Source organism: Zea mays, chromosome 7, assembly GCF_902167145.1.
Source record: "Zea mays cultivar B73 chromosome 7, Zm-B73-REFERENCE-NAM-5.0, whole genome shotgun sequence".
Classification (NCBI taxonomy): Eukaryota; Viridiplantae; Streptophyta; class Magnoliopsida; order Poales; family Poaceae; genus Zea; species Zea mays.
The window spans coordinates 135986636-136011959 of NC_050102.1; the positions used below are offsets into that span (position 1 = coordinate 135986636).

The 25324-nt window shown below is 46.1% G+C and overlaps 2 protein-coding genes and 1 long non-coding RNA gene across 3 annotated transcripts; 2 read left to right on the top strand and 1 right to left on the bottom strand.

The window, feature by feature from the left end:
- Nucleotides 1–233: 233 nt before the first annotated feature.
- On the top strand, nt 234–4514 carry LOC103632909 (uncharacterized). Its single transcript, XM_020541672.2, has 8 exons — nt 234–268; nt 1833–1895; nt 2030–2537; nt 3400–3525; nt 3610–3695; nt 3797–3967; nt 4077–4257; nt 4477–4514. The coding sequence occupies exons 2-8, from the start codon at nt 1851–1853 to the stop codon at nt 4512–4514; spliced, it is 1155 nt and encodes a 384-aa protein (XP_020397261.2). The 5' UTR covers nt 234–268; nt 1833–1850.
- A 5181-nt stretch (nt 4515–9695) lies between these two features.
- On the bottom strand, nt 9696–24455 carry LOC109939271 (uncharacterized). Its single transcript, XM_020541673.1, has 6 exons — nt 24377–24455; nt 10839–10946; nt 10639–10722; nt 10357–10557; nt 9962–10162; nt 9696–9863 (listed from the first exon to the last, which is right to left on the bottom strand). Exons 1-6 carry the CDS (start codon nt 24419–24421, stop codon nt 9696–9698), a joined length of 807 nt encoding a protein of 268 aa, XP_020397262.1. The 5' UTR covers nt 24422–24455.
- On the top strand, nt 23096–23678 carry LOC103632912 (uncharacterized). Its single transcript, XR_002263527.1, has 4 exons — nt 23096–23168; nt 23273–23347; nt 23453–23559; nt 23664–23678. It is a non-coding gene; the product is annotated as an uncharacterized lncRNA (long non-coding RNA).
- Nucleotides 24456–25324: the final 869 nt, after the last annotated feature.

A 25324-nucleotide genomic window follows, 5' to 3' on the forward strand; every position in this document is an offset into this window, starting at 1 on the left:
GCCTTCGGTTGCCTCTTTGCTCCTTTGTTGAATCCAAAACTTGATCTTTTTATTGGCTGAGTGTGAACCTTTTACACCTGTATAATCTATACACTTGAGCAAACTAGTTAGTCCAATTATTTGTGTTGGGCAATTCAACCACCAAAATTAATTAGGGACTAGGTGTAAGCCTAATTCCCTTTCAACAACAACCTGTGGTGAAGCAGGCGGGTCTGGAGTTCCACTGTGCGAAGGTTGTGTCCCGGCATCTGGTGGCACTGTCGATCCGGTGAGGGTGCTCTTCGTTTTACTTCATCTTTTCCTGTGCTCGAGTATATTTTCCTAGTTCTACTGTTTTTTTGGGATGTTCAGTATGCAATGTGTGTTCTTCTGTTTCTATTAGCAAAGGAACAAATTATGCAATTCTAGTTAAAATTTGTCCTAGTATATTTGAGGATAACATAGGTATTGTTGAAATTTATATATAGTTAATGCATGCAATTTTGAAGTTGTAATTTAGCATTGAAATGTATGTGCGATGTCTGTGCCTTGACGGAGATGAATGAGTGTGAGATGTCTGTGCGAACTGTGATGTGGTTCTTTTAAAGGAAATCTAGGTTGCTGCCTGGATTCTCTCTTAGGTCCATCAGCCAGGGATTCAGACTTACATATATATGATGCAACTATGTCTGGTACTATATAAATAGGCAAATGAAAAAAAAAGATTAAGTATAGCCGTATATATAGGAACAACACTGTAACTGAAGAACAGTGGCAAGTGTTGTGATCTTTTATTGTGAAGCAGCAGACAACTCCTACTTTTTTTTTGTGGTGATGGTGCATACTAATGCATAGAGGGACAGAGAGAACCAAGAGCTGATACAGATTGAAGAACTGAATTGGGTGTATCCTAGCTTGTTGTTCAGGGATTTGGAATAAAGAGAGCTTGATGGAGGAAGCTTGAACATTTTTTAGGCTCATCTGCTCCTGGAACTGGACAAGATGATGTCCTGGTCAATTATTAACTCCATTAACTTGCTGCTACTGTTGGGTTATTCCTGTCCTGGTTCATTAAATTGCCACTGTTGATTATACACTAGCTACTAGCTGCATCTTTCTGATTCATGCGAGCATTTTGAGGCCTGTCTTGTCTCTCTTGGTCTGCAAGACAGGAGGCAAAGTGGCTTCAGAGCTACAAAAAATGATTTTATATGGGATGGAGCTGCAGAGTTTAATTATAGCCGTGGAGCAGCTCATTCTTGTTTTTTCAGTTTTTTGTTTGATTTTTTCCTTATGTCATCTCATGTTAATGTCCCTTAGGAGTTTTTTTTGTCTGGAGTAGGTTCTATTATATCCAGGATTTGCATCATTGATAATCTGTTTTTGTGTTTATTGTTTAGGTAAATAATCTAAGTTAGCTAAGGGTCTATTTGGTTGGGCTGTGGCTGTGAAAAAAGTTGCTGTGGGCTGTGAGCTGTGGAAAAAGCTGTTGTAGGCTGTGAGCTGTTAAAAAGCTAAAAACCGTTTGGTGGAAACCACTAAAAATCGTTAAAAATTCTTCGATATATGTTTTCACAGTTCCATCCGAAAAGCCACTAAAAGCAGGTCTAGAGGTGCTTTCAGATTTGCACTACAAGAAAGTCGACTTTTAGAAAAAGCTGCTTCCTGGATCCAGCCCTTTGGTTGGCTTTTGGCTTTTAGGGGTGCAAAAGCCAAAGCCAAAAGTCAAACCAAACACACCCTAAGTATAGTTGTGTGGAGTTATAAAATGTATTTTCTCAGTATATTTAGTTCTTAGAAATTGTTTATTTATATTTAGTTTTTTATTTACAATTTTTTTGTTATTTTTGCAGGGCATCATTTCCTCTCCTATGGTTAAGTTGATTGAAACTTTTGCTGTTTTTTGCAAGTCTCAGGTAGTTTGTTCTTTTTGATCTTCTTTTTTTTCTGTACAAGTTCTCAATTGTATATTTTTTATATGCAATTTTTTTCATGTGGTTTTTGTTTATTTTTTTGTTACTTAATTTTATTTTTTATTTTTTATCTCTAGAGAGCTGCTTATAGGGAGAAGGTGTTAATTGAAGCAGAGAAACAATTTCTGCATGATTTCACTTTTTTCAAGGAAAAGTTATTAGTTGATTTTGGCCAAATAGTGGATGTCGAATGCATTGATAGTACTTGCCAAGTTCTGTGTGACAAGGTCAGGGGTTGTTGTTCAATTTGCAAGTCAAGATGTACTGAAGCTATCATCGATTCTCTAAAAATTTTGGCTGAAGCAATGACTATTAAGCATCAGAAGTTTTTGAATTCCAACAACCTTCTGGCGAAAGATATGGATATTAAGTCAGATGAGAAAGCTACCAAAATTGATACTAATGTGCAGCCAGTTGATGTTAAGTCGAATGAGAAAGGGGCTGGTGTGGGCATTGTTGAGGCTTCTCATGGAAAAGCTCATGTGGTTATTACAAATCCCCTGATAACAGTGCCCATACAGTTGGAGACACCAATCGTTAATAGGCTGGATGGAAATAATGGAACATCTTTGAATCCACCAGTGGGTTAGTGCTTTTTAAAATCTGTTTTTAATGTTTTTTTGTTTTCCTTTTTTTTGCATTTTGTACTTCATTGTATTTGCTCAATGCATTTTTTTATTCTATGTGCTACCTATGTGGGCATGTCTGGGGAAAGCGGAAATTGTAGGTGATGGATGAGATGTCTATGTCAGGGTATGGAACTGTACTGTGTTCCATGCCCTATCATGTATATGTTCGTCGTTGTCTTGCCTCTCTCGGGGGCAAAAGCAAAAGCCAGGATTGCACTTGGTGGGGAGAAAAGGAGGGTATAAATCATCATCTTTCATCAAGGGGGGTAGCGCTGTGACTTGCTTATTGTGCCTACACTATGTGGTTTTTTGCTGTGTTTTGCATTGGCATTTTTTGTTTCGAAGCTCCTTCGCATGTGACATGTGCGAGTTGTTTGATTGATCTTGCGTTAAACTCAGTCTCAGGACCTGAGTCCACCTTTTTGCACCTTGATTGGATAATACAATAACCTTTTTTGTTGCGACCCCTTGGCATGTGATTAATTATGTAGAATATGAAACTCTATTTATTTTTCAAGCAGTCACTGCCCTTGAACGCATACTTTTTTTCTTGCGTGATTTTGGTAGGTGCCACTGAACTCCTTTTTTGGTTTCTTGCTTTAGCATCATTTTTTAGGTTATTATTGCTCTGTTTTTTTTGGTCGTCGTGTAAACCTAATACGAATCTGATGTATGTCTATTTTTTCTTTATTTTTTTATCGCAGAGTGTGCTCATCCTCTCAACAAGCGATTCCATTACTCAAAAACTGATAAGTTGGGTCTCTTTCCATGTACAAAGCTTTTCTCACTTATGGGTCTTTTTGACCTTCAAATTACAGATGATGAAAGTGATCACAATGGAAGGGGCAGAAATACTGCAGCTGCTATATGTCCACACGAGCCAGCTGGTGTTCCAATTGGGCTAGGCCAACTTGCTCCTCCTATAGCCACCCATGTCGTTTATGGTATATTTCTCTCAATGGCGTACTATCATTAAGACCATTTACTTAAGTCACATGCAAATCCTAATAGAAGGCCTATTAATCTAGGTGCAACATCAGCAGCGGCAACAGGTTGTGTTAACAATGATGTTTATAGTGGTGTTGCTTCTGTGGTGTTGTCTCAGAATCCAAAGGTATAGTTTGTGGTTATTTTTTTATGTTTATTATATTTGTTTAGTTTATAATTTAATATTTTTTTGTATATCTGTTTTTGTGTGTGTTTGCCTTATGTTAGGCACATGCTGCTGGTGCATTTTTAGTAGGGAATGATAATATATATGAGCCTACACTAGCATTGAATTATTCAAAGTTAAACTCAACTGAAAGACATAGGAACTCCGGAGGAATAAGTGGCAAAAAGGAAGAAGTTATTGTCATTGCTGATGATGTAGGGGCTGATCATGAGGTGATTTTTTCGGTTTATTCTCTCATGTAGTCTGTTGTATATTTGTTATCTTTTTTCAATCTTTTTTAATTTATATCGTATAAACATACATTATGTTAAATTTTTCTAGGTTCAAACTGTTGCTGTTAATATGGTTGGCGCTAATTTACATGGTAGTAGTAGATCCAAATCAGCAGCTGCAGTTGATCAGATGTACAATGATATGAACATATTCAACGTAGAGTCAGAAGCTGGGGGATTCTTTTTGGGAAATCAACTAGAAGTTGGAAATGTAGTCAGGAATGATGTTGGTGAAAATTGGTTACAAGTTTCAAAATGCTCACGCCCGTTTTCCATGTTCTAATGTGCTATTGCGATATTATAATATTCTTTGTGGCATGGGGCGGAGCCAATGGAAAGAGTAAGTGTAACTTTTATTTTTATTTCAATTTTTTTCTTTATTATGTTTATTTTCTGTTCCTATACACCAATTTTCATAATAGTCTATTTTTTTTACTTTTTTTGTTCAGTTTGGTCGCAGTTCGGTTTTCCAAAACCACCACTGTAAATTGGGAATCTTTTGGACTGTCAATAGAACCCAATGGTCACTGTGACAACTTTTTTATTGCTGGATTTTGCCGGAAACATTTTGAAGATATTCATCCTAGGCTGTCAAAGAAACATTTCTTTTATCCAAAAGTGGGGGTAATTATTCTTCAACTTTTTATTTGGTTTTGTTTTGTTTTTTTTGTAATTTTTTTTATTGTTTTTCATTTTTTTAAAAATTTCTATTGTTACTACAGCATTCGATGATGGAATACAATAGCTAATATGAAGTTGAAGATCTAAGGAAATCGTTTCTAGGGGCTAATTTTGCTTTGAAGTTGCACCGCTCTAACAAGGTTTTTTGTTTGCTTAGTTTGTTGTAATTTTTTTGGTCCAAACAGCAGCCTTAATGTGCCATACATTTATGTCTTGTTCTTATTTTACCTCAATCTGTTTTTTCAGCTGTATTTTCCAGTGTGCCATGCGAACCATTGGTTTTTGTTCATTGTTGATTTGAAGAATAAGCGTTTTGTTTTTATGGATTCATATTTTGATGAGGAAGATCCTTTTCAATGCTTTTTTAGAGACAAGCTTGTAAGTGCCTTTTTTCTTCTTCATGTATTTTTTGTTTTCTTGTGTATATTATATATTTTATTGATATTTATCCTTTTTTCATTTTTTTATAATGTTGTGTGTTTTTTTCTAGATTCGGGTGTTTAAAGTCCTATGGTTATTATATTCTGATTCAAACATAGATGTATCATCATTCAAAATTTTATATCCCGCGGTACCAAAACAGGAAAATACGTAAGTTTCATTTCTATCCTTTTTTTCTTTTTTTTATTAGAATCCAAATTTAGTTGCTATCTTAATTTTTTTATATATTTTATATGGTTTAAAATCTCACTCAATATATTATTTATTTGTAGATATTTTGTAGTTGTTTTTACTATTAGTAGAATACAAATTCAGATACTATCATGTTTTAGTTGTTAATTGCCCATGTCTCTGATCTTCACTGGGTGTAGTGTTGTGCTGCTGTGATGTCAGTCTGAGGCTCTATTTTTTGGTATACTGTTATGGATGGTGGCAGATAAGACATAATTGGTATATGTAGTCTTTTTTTCCTAAGTTGTTTGTATTCTTATTCCCAGTGTGTTGCTCACTTCTACTGTCTTATAAATGCTCTTGCCTGATCTGTCCGAGATTTTCAGCAATTTTGTTGGTTTGTTTTCATTGCCTTTTCCATGTGTAGTGTATCGTCATTTGTTTAGCCTAGTTTAGACCTTAGTTAGAGTTGCTCTGCCTAGTTTAGTTGGTCATGCTTATGTATCATCATTCAAAATTTTATATCCTGCAGTACCAAAGTAGGAAAATACGTAAGTTTCAACTCTATCATTTCTTTTTATTAGAATCCAAATTCAGTTGCTATCTTAATTTTTTCTACATATTTTATATGGTTTAAAAACACCCACAACAAATTATTTCTTGTAGTAATTTTGCCTTCTTTAATTATCATAGGCATGACTGCGGTATTTTCACACTTCAATACATGGAATATTGGGATATATCTGTTGATATGATGCTCAAGTTCCGCACTGAGGACATCCCTCAAATTCGAATCACCTTGGCCAACGATCTCTATTTTAGTGAGAAGAACACTGAAGACAAGTCTCTAGTTCGCAACATGTTTCTTCAGGTTTTTTGTGATTCAATTTGTGTTGTTTTTTGGGCGCTCTTATTATTTTGTTTTTTCTAGTTTTTTCCTTTTTCGTGGGTGGTGTGTGCAGTGCTGATGGTGGTATGGAGTTTTTTTGTTTTTTGTGCATCATTTTTTTGGTCTGATTTGCTTTTTTTTATACCAGAATATTGATCCTCGGATTGTCAACTAGCATATTTGAACCATTGGGAAGTAGCTGTTCGTGTTTTCTATGGATGTTGGAGCAGCAATGGCAGATATTTCTGATTCATCATTGTCAAGTTTTGATCCATAGCTTCTTTTTCCAATAAAAAAAACATGTTATATCTCATGTTCATTTTTCCCCAGTGTATGTAATAAAAGTGTGATTTCGTACTATTATTGAATTAAAGAGTTTGTTTTTTACTGTTTAGTAAGTTCTTTTTTTTCTAGAGTTTTTTGTTCAAGCGATTCCATGACTCATCTGATTTAAAAACAAAACCATTTTTCTGCTTTTTGTACTATCTCTATTAATATATTATAAATGCAGAGCTCATCCCATCATCCCACCCCCCTAAAATTTTCTTCATTTCTTTTCTCCATTTTTTCTCCAATTTTTTGCTCATGTTTCTTGAAGAGAAAACGCATATTGAACTTTTGGTTAAACAAAAAAATTGTTATAATAGGAACTTTTTTTATCATCTTGTCCTTTACGACTCTACTTAGATAATAGGAACTTCTTTATCTTCTCCATAAACTCAAGTAGATTGGAATCCGTGGCAGCTAAATAATGTTTTTGTGGTATAAAGTGTGTAAATCATTGCTGGTGGGCCTAGCCAATGGAGCACGACCCAATACCAGATAAGCTAGCTATGCGGTACATGGATGGGCTGATGCGATGGATCTAATCAGGCAAGCATGATCTGTTTTTCAACACTTTGTTTTTGCAAGCGATTACATGACTCAACTAAAAGAAAAACAAACTTTTTTTTGCTGTTTGCACCAACTATATGAATATATCATAATTGCACAGTCCATCCCTTCCCCTTTCTCCACTAAGTGTTCTTCATTTTTCTCTCTATTTTTTCTGCATCTTTTTCAGTGTGAGTGTTCGTGGTTCTGTTAGGAGGGGGGAGCAGTAATTCTTCAAGGTGCTGTTCTTTTTATCTTCTTCTTCTCCTTTCCTTGTGGGCCTATAAACACAAATTATAGCTTATAAGTCAATGTAATTATAAAAAAACAAAAGCAGGTTTTTAGATAGACATACTTGCTGCTGCATTGCTTGTTTTCTTGTTTTTCTTTGCTCTGCCTTCTTCATCTTGATGCGGATTTCCTCCACTAGTGGCTTTAACCTTGTAGGTTTTTTTGGCCTTCCTTTCTGTTTAACTGCTTCAGGGTTATGCAGATTTTCAACTATTGGTCCTGTATGTTTTGCAGCATTGTCTTCCTTGTCCTGTCGAAGGTCCTGCTATTACATCTTCTTCTGATGATAGCATTTGGCAAACCTTTTCTTGTAGTTTGTCTAATTCTTCACATATAAACTCCATAGTTTTCTCTGTTTTTGCTGCTGCTGATGTGAGTAATGCTGCTTTCCGGCTCAATAGGTTGTGTCTTAGCACTGGGTGGGTTGGCATTGATGCACGCAGCAGTGGTCCATCTATTTGTTTCTGTTTTTTCTTCCACCTGGTCAGTATGTATTGCTCTGGGATTTTCGTGAGCCCTTCTTCAATGATCACTTTAAGTATATGGGAGCATAAAATGCCATCCTTGTCAAACTTGCCACATACACAAGTGAACTCTTCCATTCCATATGTTAGGTTAGCCATAACAAGGTACCTCCTTATTTTATGTGGCGTTTCTTCTTGGTTTGATTTTGGATACACCTCGAAAGTATGCAGATTAGATGTTCTGTTGTAACTTAGCCTTGGTGTTGATTGCAACTGGAACTGGAATTTCTTGAATATGTTTCTATTGTAGACTTCTTGTGCTTGCCTCTCTATTGTATATCCAAACATTAGTTCTTTTGGACGTTTACGATTGCTTTCATTATCCTCATACTCCTCTGACACATTCACTTGCTCCACAATCCTTTGGTACTCACGCAAGAAGCTGATCACACTATAAGTCGAAGTCACATTGTCTTTAAACCTTGAGTTTGTCCCCTCGCTTCTACCTGTGCTTTGCAAGAATGGGAAGAAGTCATTTTTGAAATATACTGGTATGAACCTGGCTCTTGTTTCCCACATTTTGCTGAAATACTTGTTGTTTTCTAGGTGGTAGTCCTCAACCATTTGCTTCCAGTCCCTCTCAAATTCAGATACAGTTAGTGAATAGTTAACTATGTCCTCAAAGTCCTCTGGTATTCCTATATTTCTTGCAAAGCAATTTCCATTTTTTTGGTAGCATTTGCTTTTTATGTGGAAGAAGCAATTCCTATGCACTGTTTCAGGGAAAACCTCTTTGATCGCAGATCTCATTGCCATATCTTGATCTGTTATTATTGTGCGGGGATGTTTGCCTCCCATGGCCTCAAGGAATGTCTTGAATATCCACTTGAATGTTTCTATTGTTTCATCAGAAATGAATGCACATGCGAACAAGCATGTATGTGCATGCCCTGTAACACCCACAAATGGGGCAAATGGCAGGTTGTACTTGTTACTCATGTATGTGGTGTCGAAACTGATGCAATCTCCATACATCTCGTAGTATTTCAAAGATGTCCCATCTGCCCAAAACATGTGCTTCACCTTTTTATCTTCATCAATGACAATTCTGTAGAAGAAATTTGGATCTTCCTTCTATTTTTCCTGAAAAAACTGCAGTGCTTGTGTCATATCATTCCCTGTTACTTCCTTGTTTATTTTAGTTCTGTAGTTGCTAACATCTTTTTTTTTGTATGGCAATGCTGTCATACCTCCTCTCAGATAAGACAATATAGCTATCATCTTCCGTGTAGGTATGTTGTTGTGGTTCAATGTTCTTATAATTCCTTTTCCATATCTGTCATGTACTTATGCCCACTAAACATGTTGTTGCTGTCTGCTGGTCTGAGCTCATGATTGTGTTCCAAGTCTAACTTATCGATCACCCATTTTTGTCCATGTTCCTTTATAACCATGAATACTCTGCAATCTGTTTTAACTTGGACATTTGTATTCCTTTTTGGGCCTTTCTCGCAGCGCTTTTTTCTATGCAAATATCTTGTTCCTGCTGGTATGTCTTTTTTGTTTTGCCATGTTTGTTACATTTCAGCTCCACCTTTGTTACTTCATTGCTTCTTTTTTTGTTGGAAGTCCTGAAAGTGTGGGTGATTGCTGGTTTAAAACCAGCCAAAAAACCATAGAAGAATAAGAAGTGCTCTGCATCTCCCCTGATCTTAAATTCCATCCCAACTTGAGGTGTGTATTTGCTGTCTATTGATGCATTGTTCCCTTCTGTTGCAGCTATCTGCTCACTCATAATGAAGGCATCAATCTGATCCTCTGTTAACTCTTCATCTCCTGCATTTGTTGTTTCAGTTTCTCAATCATCAAAGTTTGCACTAGCACTTGATGTTTTAGTTTCTTTTCCATCATCATTTTGCGCACATTCAGTTAGTTGTTGTACATGCATTATCTCAAAGAGATCCCCGTGGTATACTGCTTCCCCATATTTAGATGTATCAGCTTCATTGCATTCCCCAAATGTCTCCTACAAAAAAATTCAGTTTTTTCATTAGTTTTCTATTTTTTATTTATGTTATGAAATGTATATTAATATTATTTTTTCCCACAGACCCACACACTTACCTTGGATATGTCTGCATTTGCAAGCGGGGAGTCCTCCTCAAGAATCATCTGTGTGTATGTCTCACATGGTGCTCCTATTAGGTTGTTGTTCATTGTTTCATTTTGTGTGCATAGGCCACTTTGCATTTCATTGCCTACTTCACTCACTGATTCTCCTTGCGAGTTATATATCTGTTCCATCATTAGATCCATGTATCCAAACTACATAATCATCAAGGATCAATCAAATTCCCATATATAATTTAGTAGGTGTTGTTCATGTTTTTTTCATTTTATTACCTGGTTTGAAACATATCAACACATCCTATTGCCACTATAAACATCATTGTTAACATCATTATTTATGTTATGAAATGTATATTACTATTATTTTTTCCCACACACCCCACACTTACCTTGGATATGTCTGCATTTGCAAGCGTTGAGTCCTCCTCAAGAATCATCTGTGTGTATGTCTCACATGGGGCCACTAGTAGGTTTTTGTTCATGGTTTCATTTTGTGTGCATAGGGCACTTTGCATTTCATTGCCTAGTTCACTCACTGGTTCTCCTTGCGAGTTACGTATCTGTTCCATCATCAAATCCATGTATCCACCCTGCATAATCATCAAGGATCAATTAAATTCCCATATATAATTTAGTAGGTGTTGTTCATGTTTTTTTTTGCATTTTATTACCTGGTTTGAAACATATGGCAGCGTCATTTGTGCGTATATCTGAGTACTGCTTGATCCATTTTGAGTAAAACGCCTTCCAGCCATCTGTTTTTTGCACATTCATAAAAAATCACAAAAAGTTTTTTAGTCTTCAAAACATGTGGATAGAATTTTTTCATCTTATTCAACTGCAATTACGGGAATTCTCATATACTTTTTACCTGAGTACTTCCAATTATCTCCAATATATGCTGCTGAAAATTGGTAATTTCATCTTCTGAGAATATGTTGTCTTCAGTGACAAACTTGTTAGTACCATCAACATGAATCTGCTATGATGTTGTCATTTATGTTAGTCTTGTCAATTCTGTTTGCTTGTTCTTTTTGGATCAATCAACTGTGCTGTAATTTTTGTATGCTTATTTAGGTGCTACTGGATTGCCCTCTCAGGATATCTATTGTGCTTACAGCTGGTAACTTTTGTTTCTTTTTTTGTTCTATAGATCTGTGAGAGATCACTGACACAATCGACTGGAGGTCCATCAGGACCCAACACTCCAAATTTTGTACATGTTTTTCAGTGTTTCCCACTGTTTTTTTTGTTATTTAGTGGTAACAGCATGGAGGGGCCAACATCCAGCAGTTTTGAGAACATTTAGCCAGAGGCTTAGCAGGTTTGTGGTCGTGTTCATGTGTTCTTATTTACCATTTGTGCTGTTTGAATTTATTGCCAGGACCCATCACATGACACTTCTAACTTCTTTAATGTAATTTACAGGGGTTTCAATGATGCTGTCAATGGGTTTCCAGATGACGGTTGGTCACTGATGAGCAGTGACGGTGTTGAGGTTGTTACTATTGCTATCAACTCTACTAGTGGTAAATGTGTTGTAGATTGTTTTTGCTCTGATCGTTTTCAGCTTAGTCAGAGGATGTTCAGATCATGCAGATATAGTTCTTGGAGGCGGAGGGCAGAGGGAAGTTCATGTGTAGCATTTTTTGTGTTTTTGCTTGTTCTGTTTCGATCAAACAGTTGTGCTGTAATTTTTGTATGCTTATTTAGGTGCTACTGGATTGCCCTCTCAGGATATCTATTGTGCTTACAGCTGGTAACTTTTGTTTCTTTTCTTGTTCTATAGATCTGTGAGAGATCACTGACACAATCGACTGGAGGTCCATCAGGACCCAACACTCCAAATTTTGTAAGAGCCGAAGTGCTTCCTAGTGGCTGTTAGAACTTGCTCTCCCGAGCAAGTTGATCCAACGGGGGAGTGGGAGCAACGTAAACAAGGTTTCAATTCGAGGTGGCAAGAGCTCTGTTAATCTAGCCTCTAAAGGGCACTGTGCGAGGGTATTTATAGGTATCTGAGTGCCCAGCGTCCTGAGTTAAGGACGCATGTGCCCTCAGGCGCCTAGGTTATCCCTGGAATATTCCCATAAAGCAGGGTTACAGACTGTAATTACAGGGAGACCTTTACAAATTAGGCCCGTAATGCGCAGCGGCCATGCAGGGCCTGTTGCAATGGGCCGGATCACACGTGGGCCTCCATGTTGGACGAGGCCACGAGGTGAGACGACCTCGTCACAGGTCTTCGTCCGGCGACGCGTGGGACGAAGGGTAAGTTTGCCAGTCGTCTTGTCTCCATTGGTGCAGCGAGGTTGGCGAAGGCATAGAGCGAAGGGTGGCGTCTTCGCCTTCGCCCCAACATTTGCCCTCTGAGGGACCAGTTCGACTAAGTCATCTGGTGCCGAAGACGTCGCTAGATGGTGGAGACGCTGCCCTCGCTCGAAGTTGTTTCGCGGGGGTTTTTGACATGACTGTTGATTGACGTCGTACTGTTGGATTGCGGGTTTCCCGAAGCGCCGCGCCCTGTGTATAAAAGGGGGCGGGGGGCGGCGTGTTTTGAACTTTATCTTTCCGCGCTCCGCGAAAACCCTAACTTCCTTCTCAAACCGCTCACTGCTCGTCTGCCCTCCTTGCTCTTGCTCGTCGGAGATCTGGCCCGTGTGAAGCAAACCGCCCTCCGCCACCGACGGTACGTAGCCATGTCGTCCTCTTCCTCTTCTGCTGCCGATACACCGTCGGCCGGCGCGTCGTCCAAGGAGACGCTGAGCAATGTGGCGGCGGAGGAGTTGCGCACCGGCGACACAGTGGAATTCGGCGTGTCGCGGATGTCCTTGGTCCGTGTGCAAGACATGCAACAGCTTGGGTATTTTGGCAGCGGAGTGGCCCGTGTCCCGGGGGCAGAGGAGGTCCCCGAGCCGGAAGGCGAGTTGGTCGTCTTTGAGGCTTTTTTCGCCACTGGCCTTCGTCTGCCCGCGCATCGATTTGTGGGAGAAGTTCTGCGTAAATTCGACGTCCAGGTCCACCAGCTGACGCCGAATGCCGTGGTGGCCCTGGCAAAATATGTCTGGGCAACGACTTCGTACGGCGGGCAGCCTTCGGTCGAAGTCTTCGCGAAGTATTATTGTCTGCATTGGCAGAAAAGGAAAATCGGAAATAAGATTGCTCAATTTGGATCTTGCACATTTACGCCGAAGACCGGTAAGACTTCGATGGAAGTCGTTGAGTTGGTTCCCTACGCCCGCAATAAATGGGGCAACTGGTGGGAATTTTGGTTCTACGTTGCCGAAGGCACAGTCGAAGACCATCCTGGGCTCCCCGTGGCCGTCATGTGCTCGCATTATTACTCAGCGTACCCGCAGTTTGAGGTAGCGGAGGAGGATGGAGACGAAGGGGCCTTTCGGTGCGCGGCCCGCATGAGTAGCGGACGCGATCTGGTTGAGGAGTTTGTCGGGTATGGGGTATGGCCCTTGGCGCGTGGCTGGGCGCTGGACGAAGTATGCCCTCGCCAGATGCCTTCCCGTGGCGGGATGCTGGTGCGGAGTCCCGCCTTCGTACTGGATTTGCATGGCCGAGATCCCGCCGCATTCGTGCGTGAGGCGGAGGATGGGGCAGTGTGAATTGTTGGTCGCTACGTGCCAAAGATGGAGGCCCAGCGGAGTTGAGATATACGTGGATCCAACGACCGCCTGAATAGGGTCTTCGAGTTGAATTGTTTGCCGTATGGTGGTTATCCCGGGCAAGACGTTGTCGACCGCCGCGGGAAAAAACCGGCGGTTGAGACTGAAGACGACCTCGCGCCGGAGGCCGCCCCATCCACTAAGAAGAGGAAGCTAGGTACTACGATGGGAGAACTGGGGGTCTCCGATAGTTTTGCTATGGAATTGATGGGGACATGCGCGGCCCCCGGGGGAAGGATGTCTTCGCCCGAGCTCCGGGAGTCTTCGGCGCGGATGCTGGAGGTTACCGGGGGTCGATGGCCTAAGAACGTTCCTATCCCCCGCGCGGCCGGCGAAGACTTCTTTACGTCTCGCATGGTTCGTGACTTGAGAGTGTTTCCTTACGGACAAAATATTGCTGCTGTTGTGTCGGCAATGATGAACAAGGATCGCCAGGAAGCTGCGCAGAAGCGCCGGGCGGTCATCAGGCTCCTCGAAGCTAGGCCAAAGAGGGCGCGGGGGACTGTGAAGGCTACCGTCCCCGGCGGTAGCCAGCCTACGCTGGCGGCGAAGTCGGCCGCCCCTAGGTCCGGTAAGGTGCCGGAAAGCATGAAGGCGGCCAGCACCGGCAGAACCAAGTCTGCCCCGGATGGAGCTGCGAAGGTCCGAGAATTGCCTTCGCCGGGGAAACGTGTTGCCGACTTCGGCACAAATATTAGCGTGGATGACTATCTCGTTGGTAAGTTTTTTTTTGACTGGTGATATGCTACAGGATCGGGCGAGGGGCAACTTGCTGTTGTTCCGCCTGTAGTGGCGACCACGGTATCTGCCACGGTGCCTGGGGTGAAGGGTAGCGCTCTCAGCGCTGGCGGTGAGATTTCGGCGGTCACTGCCGTCAAGGACGAAGCGGGCACTGTGTCCCGCCAGCTGAGGGAGGCGTCGCAGCGGCTGAGTCAAGTAAGTTGAGCTGGACTTCGGTGTTTACCGTTTCCATGGGGATTGTGGTCTCATGTGTGTATGTTAGGCTGCCGACTTCGCCGACCGCGTGGCGTCGGGGGCCCTTACTGCAGATGTGTCTGCCGAAGTCGAGAGACTTCGTGCGCAGCATGCTGACGCCGTCCGGGAAAAGTCGGTCGCGGACAGCAAGTGCCGCAAGCTGGCGGAGAAGGTGGCCGCCCTGGAGGGTGAGAGGACGGACCTCCAGCGCCAGCTGGTGGAGGAGAGGAGGGAGGCTAACCAGGCCATCGCCAAGGCGCAGGCGGAGGCCAATTTGGCGCGGGTGGAGGGTAGTCTCGCCAACCAGCGCGCCGAGGAATGGGAGGTGCGGTTCAACGCTCTGCAGGCCCGCATGGAGAGGGCCGAGGCCTCTACGTGCTCGGAAGTTTAGCGGACGCGCAAACAGCTCGTGGACTCGTACCGCGAGCTGGGCGCGCGGACTGCTGATTTCGAAGTGCCCGACCGGGAGGCGGGCCTTCGCTTCCTCGAGTGGCTGCAAGAGGAACTGTTGGCGCTCCCGACCATTGTGGAGGGATTTATGTCCTTTGCCTCCCTCGTCACCTGCGAAGGGGCGATGAACGCGCTGTCCCGCGAGGGGTGCAGTCACTATGAGGTCTTCGACCGATCTGATGAAGATTTTGGGCGCGAGATTTTCAAGGTCGAAGACCCTGTGGTGAAGGACTCCACGGGTGCCCTCTTTGACCGGATGTGGGGCCCCCACGGTCGGGAGGTGGTGAGGGAGCGGTTCGACCGGGCGAGGGATCAGGTAAAGTTTGTCTTTTGTCTAGTGTTGTTGAATGTGGGGTATGTGTGGGCTTGTTGAATCGGTGTGCTGTGTTGTAGGCGGCGCCTGCCGAGGACGTGGAGGACTTCGGACCCCAGAACAGCGTGCGGCCCGAAGCGGAGGCCAACCCGGTGGTGGCCGAGGCTGAGGTCGACCCGGCACCGCCCCCGGAAACTGGTGAAGGCTCCCACGCTGCCCCTGCGGCTACTGTGTCCGGTGGTGGCTCGTCGCCAACCGTTGTGCCGAGGGTGGAGGATCCCCCGAAGGCGGCGACGGAGCCGGCAGCGGAGGATCCCATGGCGGCGGCTGGGTCTTCGCAGGTGGCTTAGTGGGTGTGGGGTAGTTAGAGAATTTTGTCTATGTTGCTGAACCTTGGTTGCTGCGCAGGTTCAGGATTCTGGGCCTGCGCATGCAACCGCTACTGCTAATTTTGTGGCGGCTTCGACCGTGGATGCTGGGAATGAATCGGATGAGTCTGCGTCTAAGTTTTCTGATTTTGGTGACTCTGGGAGTTCGGTTGAGTGGACGGAAGAGTCTTCGGATGAGGACTTGGATTACTTTGCGGCCTTGGATGTGGCTACGACGGAGGCTTCTCCGCGTGTTGCGGATGCTGAAGGTGTGCCTGGTCCGAGTGCTGGGCGGATGGCGAAGCGTAGAGTGAGTGAAGCGGATGGCGGTCGACTTCGTGTGGGCAGGGCTGGCAAGCAGGAATTGTTGTCCTCGCCCACTGGGGCGAGTGTAGGTGAGGGGGAGTTGCGAAGTCTTTTTGAGGGTGAGGAGCTTAGGATAATGCTATTTAACTATAGGGAGATGTGAATCATTCCGAAGGTTGAACCAATGTAAGGTGTGATGCCCTCGCTGTACGTGTGTTACTATAGTTTGTATGATGAGGCTGTGCGCCTTCGCGCATCTGGCTATGTCCATAGGTGCGTTGCGCGCTTGGTCTGGCACATTTGTTATGTTGGTCCAGCTGCGCCTGTAGTTGCTCTGTGCGCGGAAAGTTTCTTGGTGTAGACTTTTGCATGGATGTAATGCGCTTGCGTTTTGGCGCGCTTGTTGAATTAGTCCGGCTGCACCCTTAGGCGACTTTTGCACGGATAGTCTTTTGAAGAAGACTTCGATTTTGCGCACTTATTGTGCTAGTCCGGCTGCACCCTTAGGCGACTTTTGCTCGGATAGGTTTTTGAAGAAGTCTTCGATTTTGCGCACTTGTTGTGCTAGTCCGGCTGCACCCTTAGGCGAGTTTTGCTCGGATAGTCTTTTGAAGAAGACTTCGATTTTGCGCACTTGTTGTGCTAGTCTGGCTGCACCCTTAGGCGACTTTTGCGCGGAGTGTCGCATGCGAGGGTAGCTAGCGCTGCCCCTCGCGGTGACTTTGTATTGGTCGAATGTCGAAGACCGTCGATGTGGTCTTTTTCGACGTAGATTTTTGCGGGGGATTTTTCACTCGTATATTACATGGCTCCGCCTCGTTAAAAACCTCACCCCCCGGGAGGAAAAGAGTGCGGGCCAGAATAAAATTGTTTTGCGAATTACAAGGGCGAGCTGGCCCTGAGGAGTCAAACAAAAAATTTGCGGAGATTATCAATGTTCCAAGAATGCTCCAAGTCCTCGCCGGATGGCGTTGTGAGCCTGTACGCGCTGGGGGACGCCTTCGTCTTGACGATGAAAGGGCCCTCCCACCTGGGCTCCAGCTTGCCCCTGGACTCTGTCTGAGCTATCCGGACGAGTACGAGGTCTCCTTCGCTGAATTCCCTCGGGATGACTATGTGGTCGCGCCATGCTTTTGTTTGGGCTTGGTATTTGTTTAAAGCCTGTAGGGCGAAGACGCGGTCTCCGACGATGAGGTCCTTCGAAGTGGGCTCGTCCACGTCGGGGACGGCTGACGGGACTGTCCGTGGTGACCCATGTTTTATTTCTTGCGGGGTCATGGCCTCCGATCCATATAGGAGGCGGAAAGGGGTGAACCCAGTCGCCCTGCACTAACTCATGTTTAATGCCCAGACTGCTTCAGGTAACAAATCGGCCCACTTGCCCTTTTTATCGTCAAGGAGCATCTTCTTGACAGCTGTGAAAATTTTGCCATTTGCGTGTTCCACAACTCCGTTGGATTGCGGGTGGTATACTGAGGCGAAGGCAAGCTTGGTGCCAATGGAGAAGCAGAAATCTTTGAAGTCTTGGCTGTCAAATTGCTTGCCATTGTCAATTGTGAGTTCGGACGGGACTCCGAAGCGGCAAACAATGTTTTGCTAGAAGAATTTCTAGGCAGTCTTCGATGTTATTGTGGATACGGCCCTCGCCTCGATCCATTTGGTAAAGTATTCGACAGCGACGAAGGTGAACTTGAGGTTCCCCTGGGCCGTGGGTAGGGGCCCGACGATGTCAAGGCCCCAGCGCTGAAGAGGCCATGTGTGGGCGATGAGCTTCGTGAACTGCGAAGGGCTTCCCGATCGTGGAGAAAATTTCTGGCAGGCTTCGCAGGACCTTGTGACCCGATTTGCGGCGCAGATCATGGCGGGCCAGTAAAAACCTTGACGGATTACTTTTGCGGCTAGTGCCCTAGACCCTGCGTGAGAGCCGCAGGTCCCGCTGTGGACTTCGCGCAGAATTTGGACGCCTTCGGTCTCAGTGACACACTTAAGCATGGGTTGACTGACCCCCTTCTTGTAAAGCTGTCCTTCGATTAGTGCGAAGTCCCGGCTTCGATGTTTGAGGCGCTTGGCTTCATTGATGTCGGTTGGATGATAGTACCCCTGTAGGAACAGGGTTATTGGTGCCCGCCAGTCTTCGGTCATGATAAGGTTGACTATGCGGTGGCCCTCGCTGTCATTGGTTATTTGGAGCCCCTCTGGGCTGCGGACGGCTGGCGTGCCGATGACATGGTAGAATACGTCGGAGGGCAGGGCCTCGCCTCTGGCGGCTGCCTTGGCCAACGCGTCGGCCTCCTCATTCTTGGCACGGTCCACATGCTGCAAGGTGAAACCTTTGAATTGCCTCTCGAGACTACGGATAGCTGCAAGGTACTGCATAAGTGCGGGGTCCTTCGCTGCGTAGTCTTTCTCGACTTGGCCGGCGACTACCTTGGAGTCCGTTCTGATGATGCAGGTGGTGACACCAAGGGCCCTTAGCTTGCGAAGGCCGAGGATGACAGCTTCGTATTCTGCTATATTGTTAGTGCATCTGTCAGACTCCAAGGCAAAGCTGAGGCGTGCTGCGTATCTGTGCTTGACCCCTGTGGGTGAAGTAATGACTGCAGCGGCGCCTGCCCCCGCATGGCACCATGCGCCGTCGCAATGGATTGTCCATACTTTTTCTGTAGACGGGTCTGGCTGTGTTGTTGGCCCAGTCTAGTCGACGACGAAGTCAGCCAGGACTTGTGACTTGATGGTTGTCCTAGGTTCAAATGTGATGTGGTAGCTGGAAAGTTCGGCTGCCCATTTGGCGATCCGGACTGATGCCTCCGGGTTTCTAAACAATTCGCCGAGTCCCCTATCTGAGGTGACCCGGACCTTGAATGCCTCGAAATAGTGGCGCAATTTACGCGAAGCCATAACAACTGCATAGGCAATCTTTTCCAGTTCCGTCATATTACATTTTGATGGTGTGAGCACTTCGGAGATGTAATAAACTGGACATTGCCTGATCATGCCCTCTGTGGTCTACTCTTGAACTAGTGTTGCGCTAACCGCATGTGGCGAAGCCGCAACATAGAGCAACAGGGGTAGCGAGGAGTCTGGGCTTGTAAGAATCGCCAATTCCGATAGGTACTGCTTCAATGAAGCGAAGGCCGTCGCCTGCTCTGGTCCCCAAGCGAAGTCTTTTGCGCCGCGGAGAGTTTTGAGGAAAGGGAGACTTCGCTCTGCGGATTTGGAGATGAATCTGTTGAGGGCGGCCAACCTGCCTGTCAGGCGTTGGACGTCTCTGGCTGACTGCGGGGGCGTTATGTTGATGATGGCCTGAATTTTGGTTGTGTTGGCCTCAATTCCGCGGTGTGACACCAGGTAGCCCAATATTTTCCCCTGGCGAACACCGAAAACGCACTTTTTGGGGTTTAGGCAAAGTCGTGCGTCCCGCATGTTCGCAAACGTTTCGACGAGGTCAGCAAGATGGTCCTCCTTGCTTCTGCTGGCGACGACGATGTCGTCCACATACGTGAATATATTTCTGCCGACTTGTCCCTCGAGCACCGTTTTGGTGAGCCGAGAGAAAGTGGACCCGGCGTTCTTAAGTCCCTCCGGCATTCTGATGAAGCAATACGTGCCGAAGGGTGTTATGAAGCTGGTGCTTGCCTTGTCCTCCTCCTTCATATATATTTGATGGTAACCAAAGAAGCAATCGAGGAGTGACATGACCTCACACCCGGCCGCACTATCGACGATTTTGTCGATCCGATGCAGCGGGAAGTTGTCCTTGGGGCAGGCCTTGTTAAGACTGGTGAAATCGATGCACATCTGCCACTTGCCGCTCTTCTTCTGCACCGTTACTACGTTGGCGAGCCATGTGGGGTAGGCGACTGGCTCGATAAATTTGGCCTCAAGCAGGCGATGTACCTCGGCCTTGGCGGCTTCTGTCTTCTCGTTAGACATCTTACGCAGCCACTGCTTCTTCGGCCTCACCGAAGGGTCGATTCCTAGACTGTGCTCAATGATGGAGCGACTGACTCCAACTAGGTTGAGGGCGGACCAGGCGAAGACGTCTTTATTCTTGGACATGCAACAGAGGAGTCTCTCCTCATCGTGCGAAGTGAGGTCTTCGCTGATGGTGACCGTCTGCTTGGGCGTGACCTGGTCGAGGGGGACGGTCTTGGTCCTGTCGTTGCTCTGCAGCTGTGCTTTGTCGTGTTCTTTGTCAGTTGGGCTGGTAGACGCGGGGACCTCGCGCTGGGCCGTGAGGCAGTGCACGTTTCTTTGTCCGGGGACGAAGTCTCGTTCTATGTTGCGCGCAGTCTGCTGGTTGCCGTAGACCGTGATGGCGCCTTGCGGACCTGGTATCTTCATGCACATGTAAAGTCCGTGAATGGCTGCCTCAAACTTGTTGATGGAGCCCCGGCCCATTATGGCGTTGTACGGGTACACCATGTCGACGATGTTGAATGTGACTTGCTCACTTCGGGCATTGGGTGCTACACCGAAGGAGAGAGGTAACTCTATTTTGCCGACAGGAAAGGTGCCCTTGCCGCCGAAGCCGTATAGTGGGTTGTCCGAAGGCTTGAGCAGACTGTGGCTTATGCCCATGCGATCGAAGGCATGGAGGAAGATGATATCTGTCTGGCTGCCATTGTCGACTAAGACTTTGTGCAGATCCCATCCTGCCACGCTGCAGTTGATAACCATGGCGTCGATGTGTGGTGCACTACGCAGGTCGACGTCGTGGGCGTCGAAGGTTAATGGTAAATGGGACCACTTTGTCTGGACGACTGGGCCTGTGATGACGACGTGGTTGACGCTGCGGTAATGGTCCCTCTTCTGCCGCTTTGTGTCGAAGTTAGCACTGGACCCTCCAGTGATCATATGAATGACTCTGCGATACGACTGATCGGCGAAGTCCTCTTGCTTTGGGGCATGGGGGTGGTGGATGTTTTGTTGTTGCTGGTGTGGAGGTGGGGGTGGGGGAGGTACGTTTTGTACCTCCTGGTGGTGCTGGTATGCGTGGTGCGGTGGATGCGGAGTGGGGCCGTGGATGTATGGCGGAGGGGGTTGCTGATATGTGTGCGCGACAACCCTAGGGTTGTCGGCTGGTTGCGCCCGTGCCATCCTGTCTCTGGTGGCCTTCGTCTCTGGGCAGTCTCTGGTAGGGTGGGCACAGTCTTTGCCGTGGAATAGGCAGTAAAATCTGTGCGGCTGCTGCGCACGTCCCCGGCCCCGACCACGAGTTCCGTTCCCGCGGCCCTGGGGGGATACTCCTGGCGGCGAGGGGCCTCGCCAGCGGGGTGCTGGTTGGCGATGTTGTGCACTTGCTGCTGATTGCGGCCGTCCCGACCGGAGTCTGGCTGAGAAGGCCTCGTCCACGTGCGGCTGGACTATGGAGTGTCTTTGGGTTTCCTCTAAGACTCGACTTTGCGCTGGTGGAGCTCTTCGGATCTGGCATATTTTTCAAATAGCTGATACAACTCCTGGAGATTCTTGGGCGGATCCCTGATGCAGTGTCTGTAGAGGACGTCGGCCCGAAGGCCACTGATGGCGTAGTGGATGGCGATTTGATCATCGACTGAAGGTAGTTGTGACTTGAGGGTTAGAAACTTGCGGTAGTACTCCCGCAGAGTTTCTTTTTCCAGCTGCTTGCAGAGTTAAAGTTCGGCCAAGGCGTCGGTGTCCGGGCGGTACCCTTGGAAGTTGAGCAAGAATTTGTCCCGGAGACTTCTCCAGGAGTCGATGGACAATGGCGGTAACCTGGTGTACCAGGTGAGGGTTGGGCCTTCGAGGGCAATGATGAATGACTTGGCCATCGTGGCGTCGTCCCCTCCGGATGATGCAACGACGACCTGATAACTCATGATGTACTGTGCTGGGTCAGTGCTGCCGTTGTACTTGGGATAGGTCCCTGCCCTGAAGTTGGCGGGCCATGGTGAAACCTGCAGGTGAGGCGCCAGGGGACTTCGCTCGTCAAGATAATTGATGCCTTGGAATGCCGCGACGTGCGGGACGGCGTATCCGCGCTGAGGGATGAACAGGTCTTCGATTTGTGCGCGCCGTTGGAGGGGTGGGCCGTGTTGCAGGCCGAGTTGGCCTTCGCTCTGCATGAGGGCGATCTCTTGTTCGAGCTCCTGAGCCTTCTGCTCTTCGTCGCGTATCATCTGTCGCACCTTGGCTTGTGCGGACACGCGTTGGTGCTTGGCCTCGAGGATCTCTTTTTGCTTCTGGAGGTTGCGGTTCTTGATGCGCAAGGCGCGCAGTTGTAGCTGTTCTTCTGCCGAAACGCCAATGACTTCGCCGTACTCGGTGGCATCCGTGCCCTCTGGTGGAGCGAAGCCTGGGGGAAGTTGTGGTTGCCCTCCAGAGCTGCAGGTGCGGAGACTGCCTTCGGGAGTGGGTTGCTCGTTGCGCTGCCTCTTGCTGAGTGCGTCGTCTTCGCAGGCTTCTTGGTGGGTGGTGTCGACAAGGGCCTTGCCCTTTTTCTCGGCCAGTAGTGCTGCCTTCGCAGCCTCGTCAGCCTTCGAGGTAGCTCTCTTGGGTGCCATCACGGGTGGTTTTTTCGTAGCACAAACGGTGGGTGCCAAATGTTGGAACTTGCTCTCCCGAGCAAGTTGATCCAACGGGGGAGTGGGAGCAACGTAAACAAGGTTTCAATTCGAGGTGGCAAGAGCTCTGTTAATCTAGCCTCTCAAGGGCACTGTGCGGGGGTATTTATAGGTATCTGAGTGCCCAGCGTCCTGAGTTAAGGACGCATGTGCCCTCAGGCGCCTAGGTTATCCCCGGAATATTCCCATAAAGCAGGGTTACAGACTGTAATTACACGGAGACCTTTACAAATTAGGCCCGTAATGCGCAGCGGCCACGCATGGCCTGTTGCAATGGGCCGGATCACACGTGGGCCTCCATGTTGGACGAGGCCGCGAGGTGAGACGACCTCGTCACAGGTCTTCGTCCGGCGACGCGTGGGACGAAGGGTAAGTTTGACAGTCGTCTTGTCTCCGTTGGTGCAGTGAGGTTGGCGAAGGCATCGAGCGAAGGGTGGCGTCTTCGCCTTCACCCCAACAGTGGCTATCTAATTCGACCCCTGTGAGGGAGGTGGCTCCATGATTCACATTGTGGATCATGTTGATTTAGATGTAAGTGGAATCAATATTATCCTATCCATTCTGAAGGCTTTAATCATATCTAGCTTGAATAAAAACTTATGTGCTTGCATCTTATCAATCTTACCTTCTTGTAGGCTTGGAGTGTGCCTGAGGTCCTTAGACCACTTTATGAATCCCCGAAGATTCTTGCACAGAAAACAACTATTGCTGTATGTTCCGCTATTATGCTTTCTCAATAATTCATTGGTACCAAGTACTATTTGCCACTGATGTATGAATGATCGAGTCATGATTTTCTTATTCCTATGATGCAGGCACTGCGTCACATTAGGCAAATTGTGCATGAATCGAGTGGGGAAATGCCCTATGGAGGGGGCTGACAGCCAGCAGTTTTGAGAACATTTAGCCAGAGGCTTAGCAGGTTTGTGGTTGTGTTCATGTGTTCTCATTTACCATTTGTGCTGTTTGAATTTATTGCCAGGACCCATCACATGGCACTTCTAACTTCTTTAATGTAATTTACAGGGGTTTCAATGATGCTGCCAATGGGTTTCTAGATGACGGTTGGTCACTGATGAGCAGTGACGGTGCTGAGGTTGTTACTATTGCTATCAACTCTACTAGTGGTAAATGTGTTGTTGATTGTTTTTGCTCTAGTCGTTTTCAGCTTAGTCAGAGGATGTTCAGATCATGCAGATATAGTTCTTGGAGGCGGAGGGCAGAGGGAAGTTCATGTGTAGCATTTTTTTGTGTTTTTGCTTGTTCTGTTAGGATCAAACAGCTGCGCTGTAATTTTTGTATGCTTTTTTTAGGTGCTACTGGATTGCCCTCTCAGGATATCTATTGTGCTTACAGCTGGTAACTTTTGTTTCTTTTCTTGTTCTATAGATCTGTGAGAGATCACTGACACAATCGACTAGAGGTCCATCAGGACCCAACACTCCAAATTTTGTAAGAGCCGAAGTGCTTCCTAGTGGCTATCTAATTCGACCCTGTGAGGGAGGTGGCTCCATGATTCACATTGTGGATCATGTTGATTTAAACCATTGGAAACATGAGATGGGGGGAAAGCCATGAGAGCTCTGACTTTTTGGTTGGGGTGAAAGAGTGGGCAGAGATGCTGTGTTGTTTATTTCGAGCATGGGATTTTTTTTCTTCTGCAAAAATCCAGGGGGCCTCAACTTTTTTTAACAGAGAAGCATCAATCAAAATGAGATGGGGGGCACAGATGAGTATACCTTTTCAATTTCTTTGCCTTTTTCATCTTCCTCTGTCATCATCATGTACTTTGTATCCTCATAGACATTGAACGTTCTGTTCTTTTTTCTAGAGAGGGGGGAGGATTTTGTGTTGGGCGCTGGCGGCTGGGGTGGAGGGCTGGGGGCTGGGGTTTTGTGGTTTTGTGTTGGGGTCTGCTGGTGGCTGGCTGGAGGGCTGGCGACTGGGGGGTTGTGTACTGCACTGGGCTTTTTTTGTCCTTTTTTGTTGCCTTTTTTTCATGTGTACTACATTTGGGCTGGTAGGCGGTACATGTGGAGGGTTGGCCCAATACGTGAGATACATGTAGCTTTTCCCTTTATCTGCCGTGCTGGGTTGGACGCCTTTTTTTTGCCTTTTGTGGAGTTTTCCATGTGCCATGCTATTCTGTCTATTGGTACGATATGTTTCTGTTCCCCTATGCTGGGTTTTCCTTGTGCTATACTGCTATGTAATTCTGCCCAAATGTTTGTACATGTTTTTCAGTGTTTCCCACTGTTTTTTTGTTATTTAGTGGTAACTGAAAGTCGCCTAGAGGGGGGGTTGAAAAAGACCCGGCCTTTGTGGCCTCCTCAACGGGGAGTAGGTTTGCGAGAACCGAACCTCGGTAAAACAAATCTGTGTGTTACACTCTTTATTTCGCTTGCGGTTTGTTTTGCACCCTCTCTCGTGGACTCGTTTATATTTCTAACGCTAACCCGGCTTGTAGCTGTGATTAACTTTGAAAATTTTAGTTTCGCCCTATTCACCCCCCCCTCTAGGCGACTTTCAATCGGTATCAGAACCCGGTACTTCATTAGAGCCTAACCGCTCGAAGTGATGTCGGGAGATCACGCCAAGAAGGAGATGGAGACCGGCGAAAAGCCCACTACAAGCCACGGGAAGGCTACATCGGAAGAGTCCCGCAACAAAGGGAAGGGGAAGGAGAA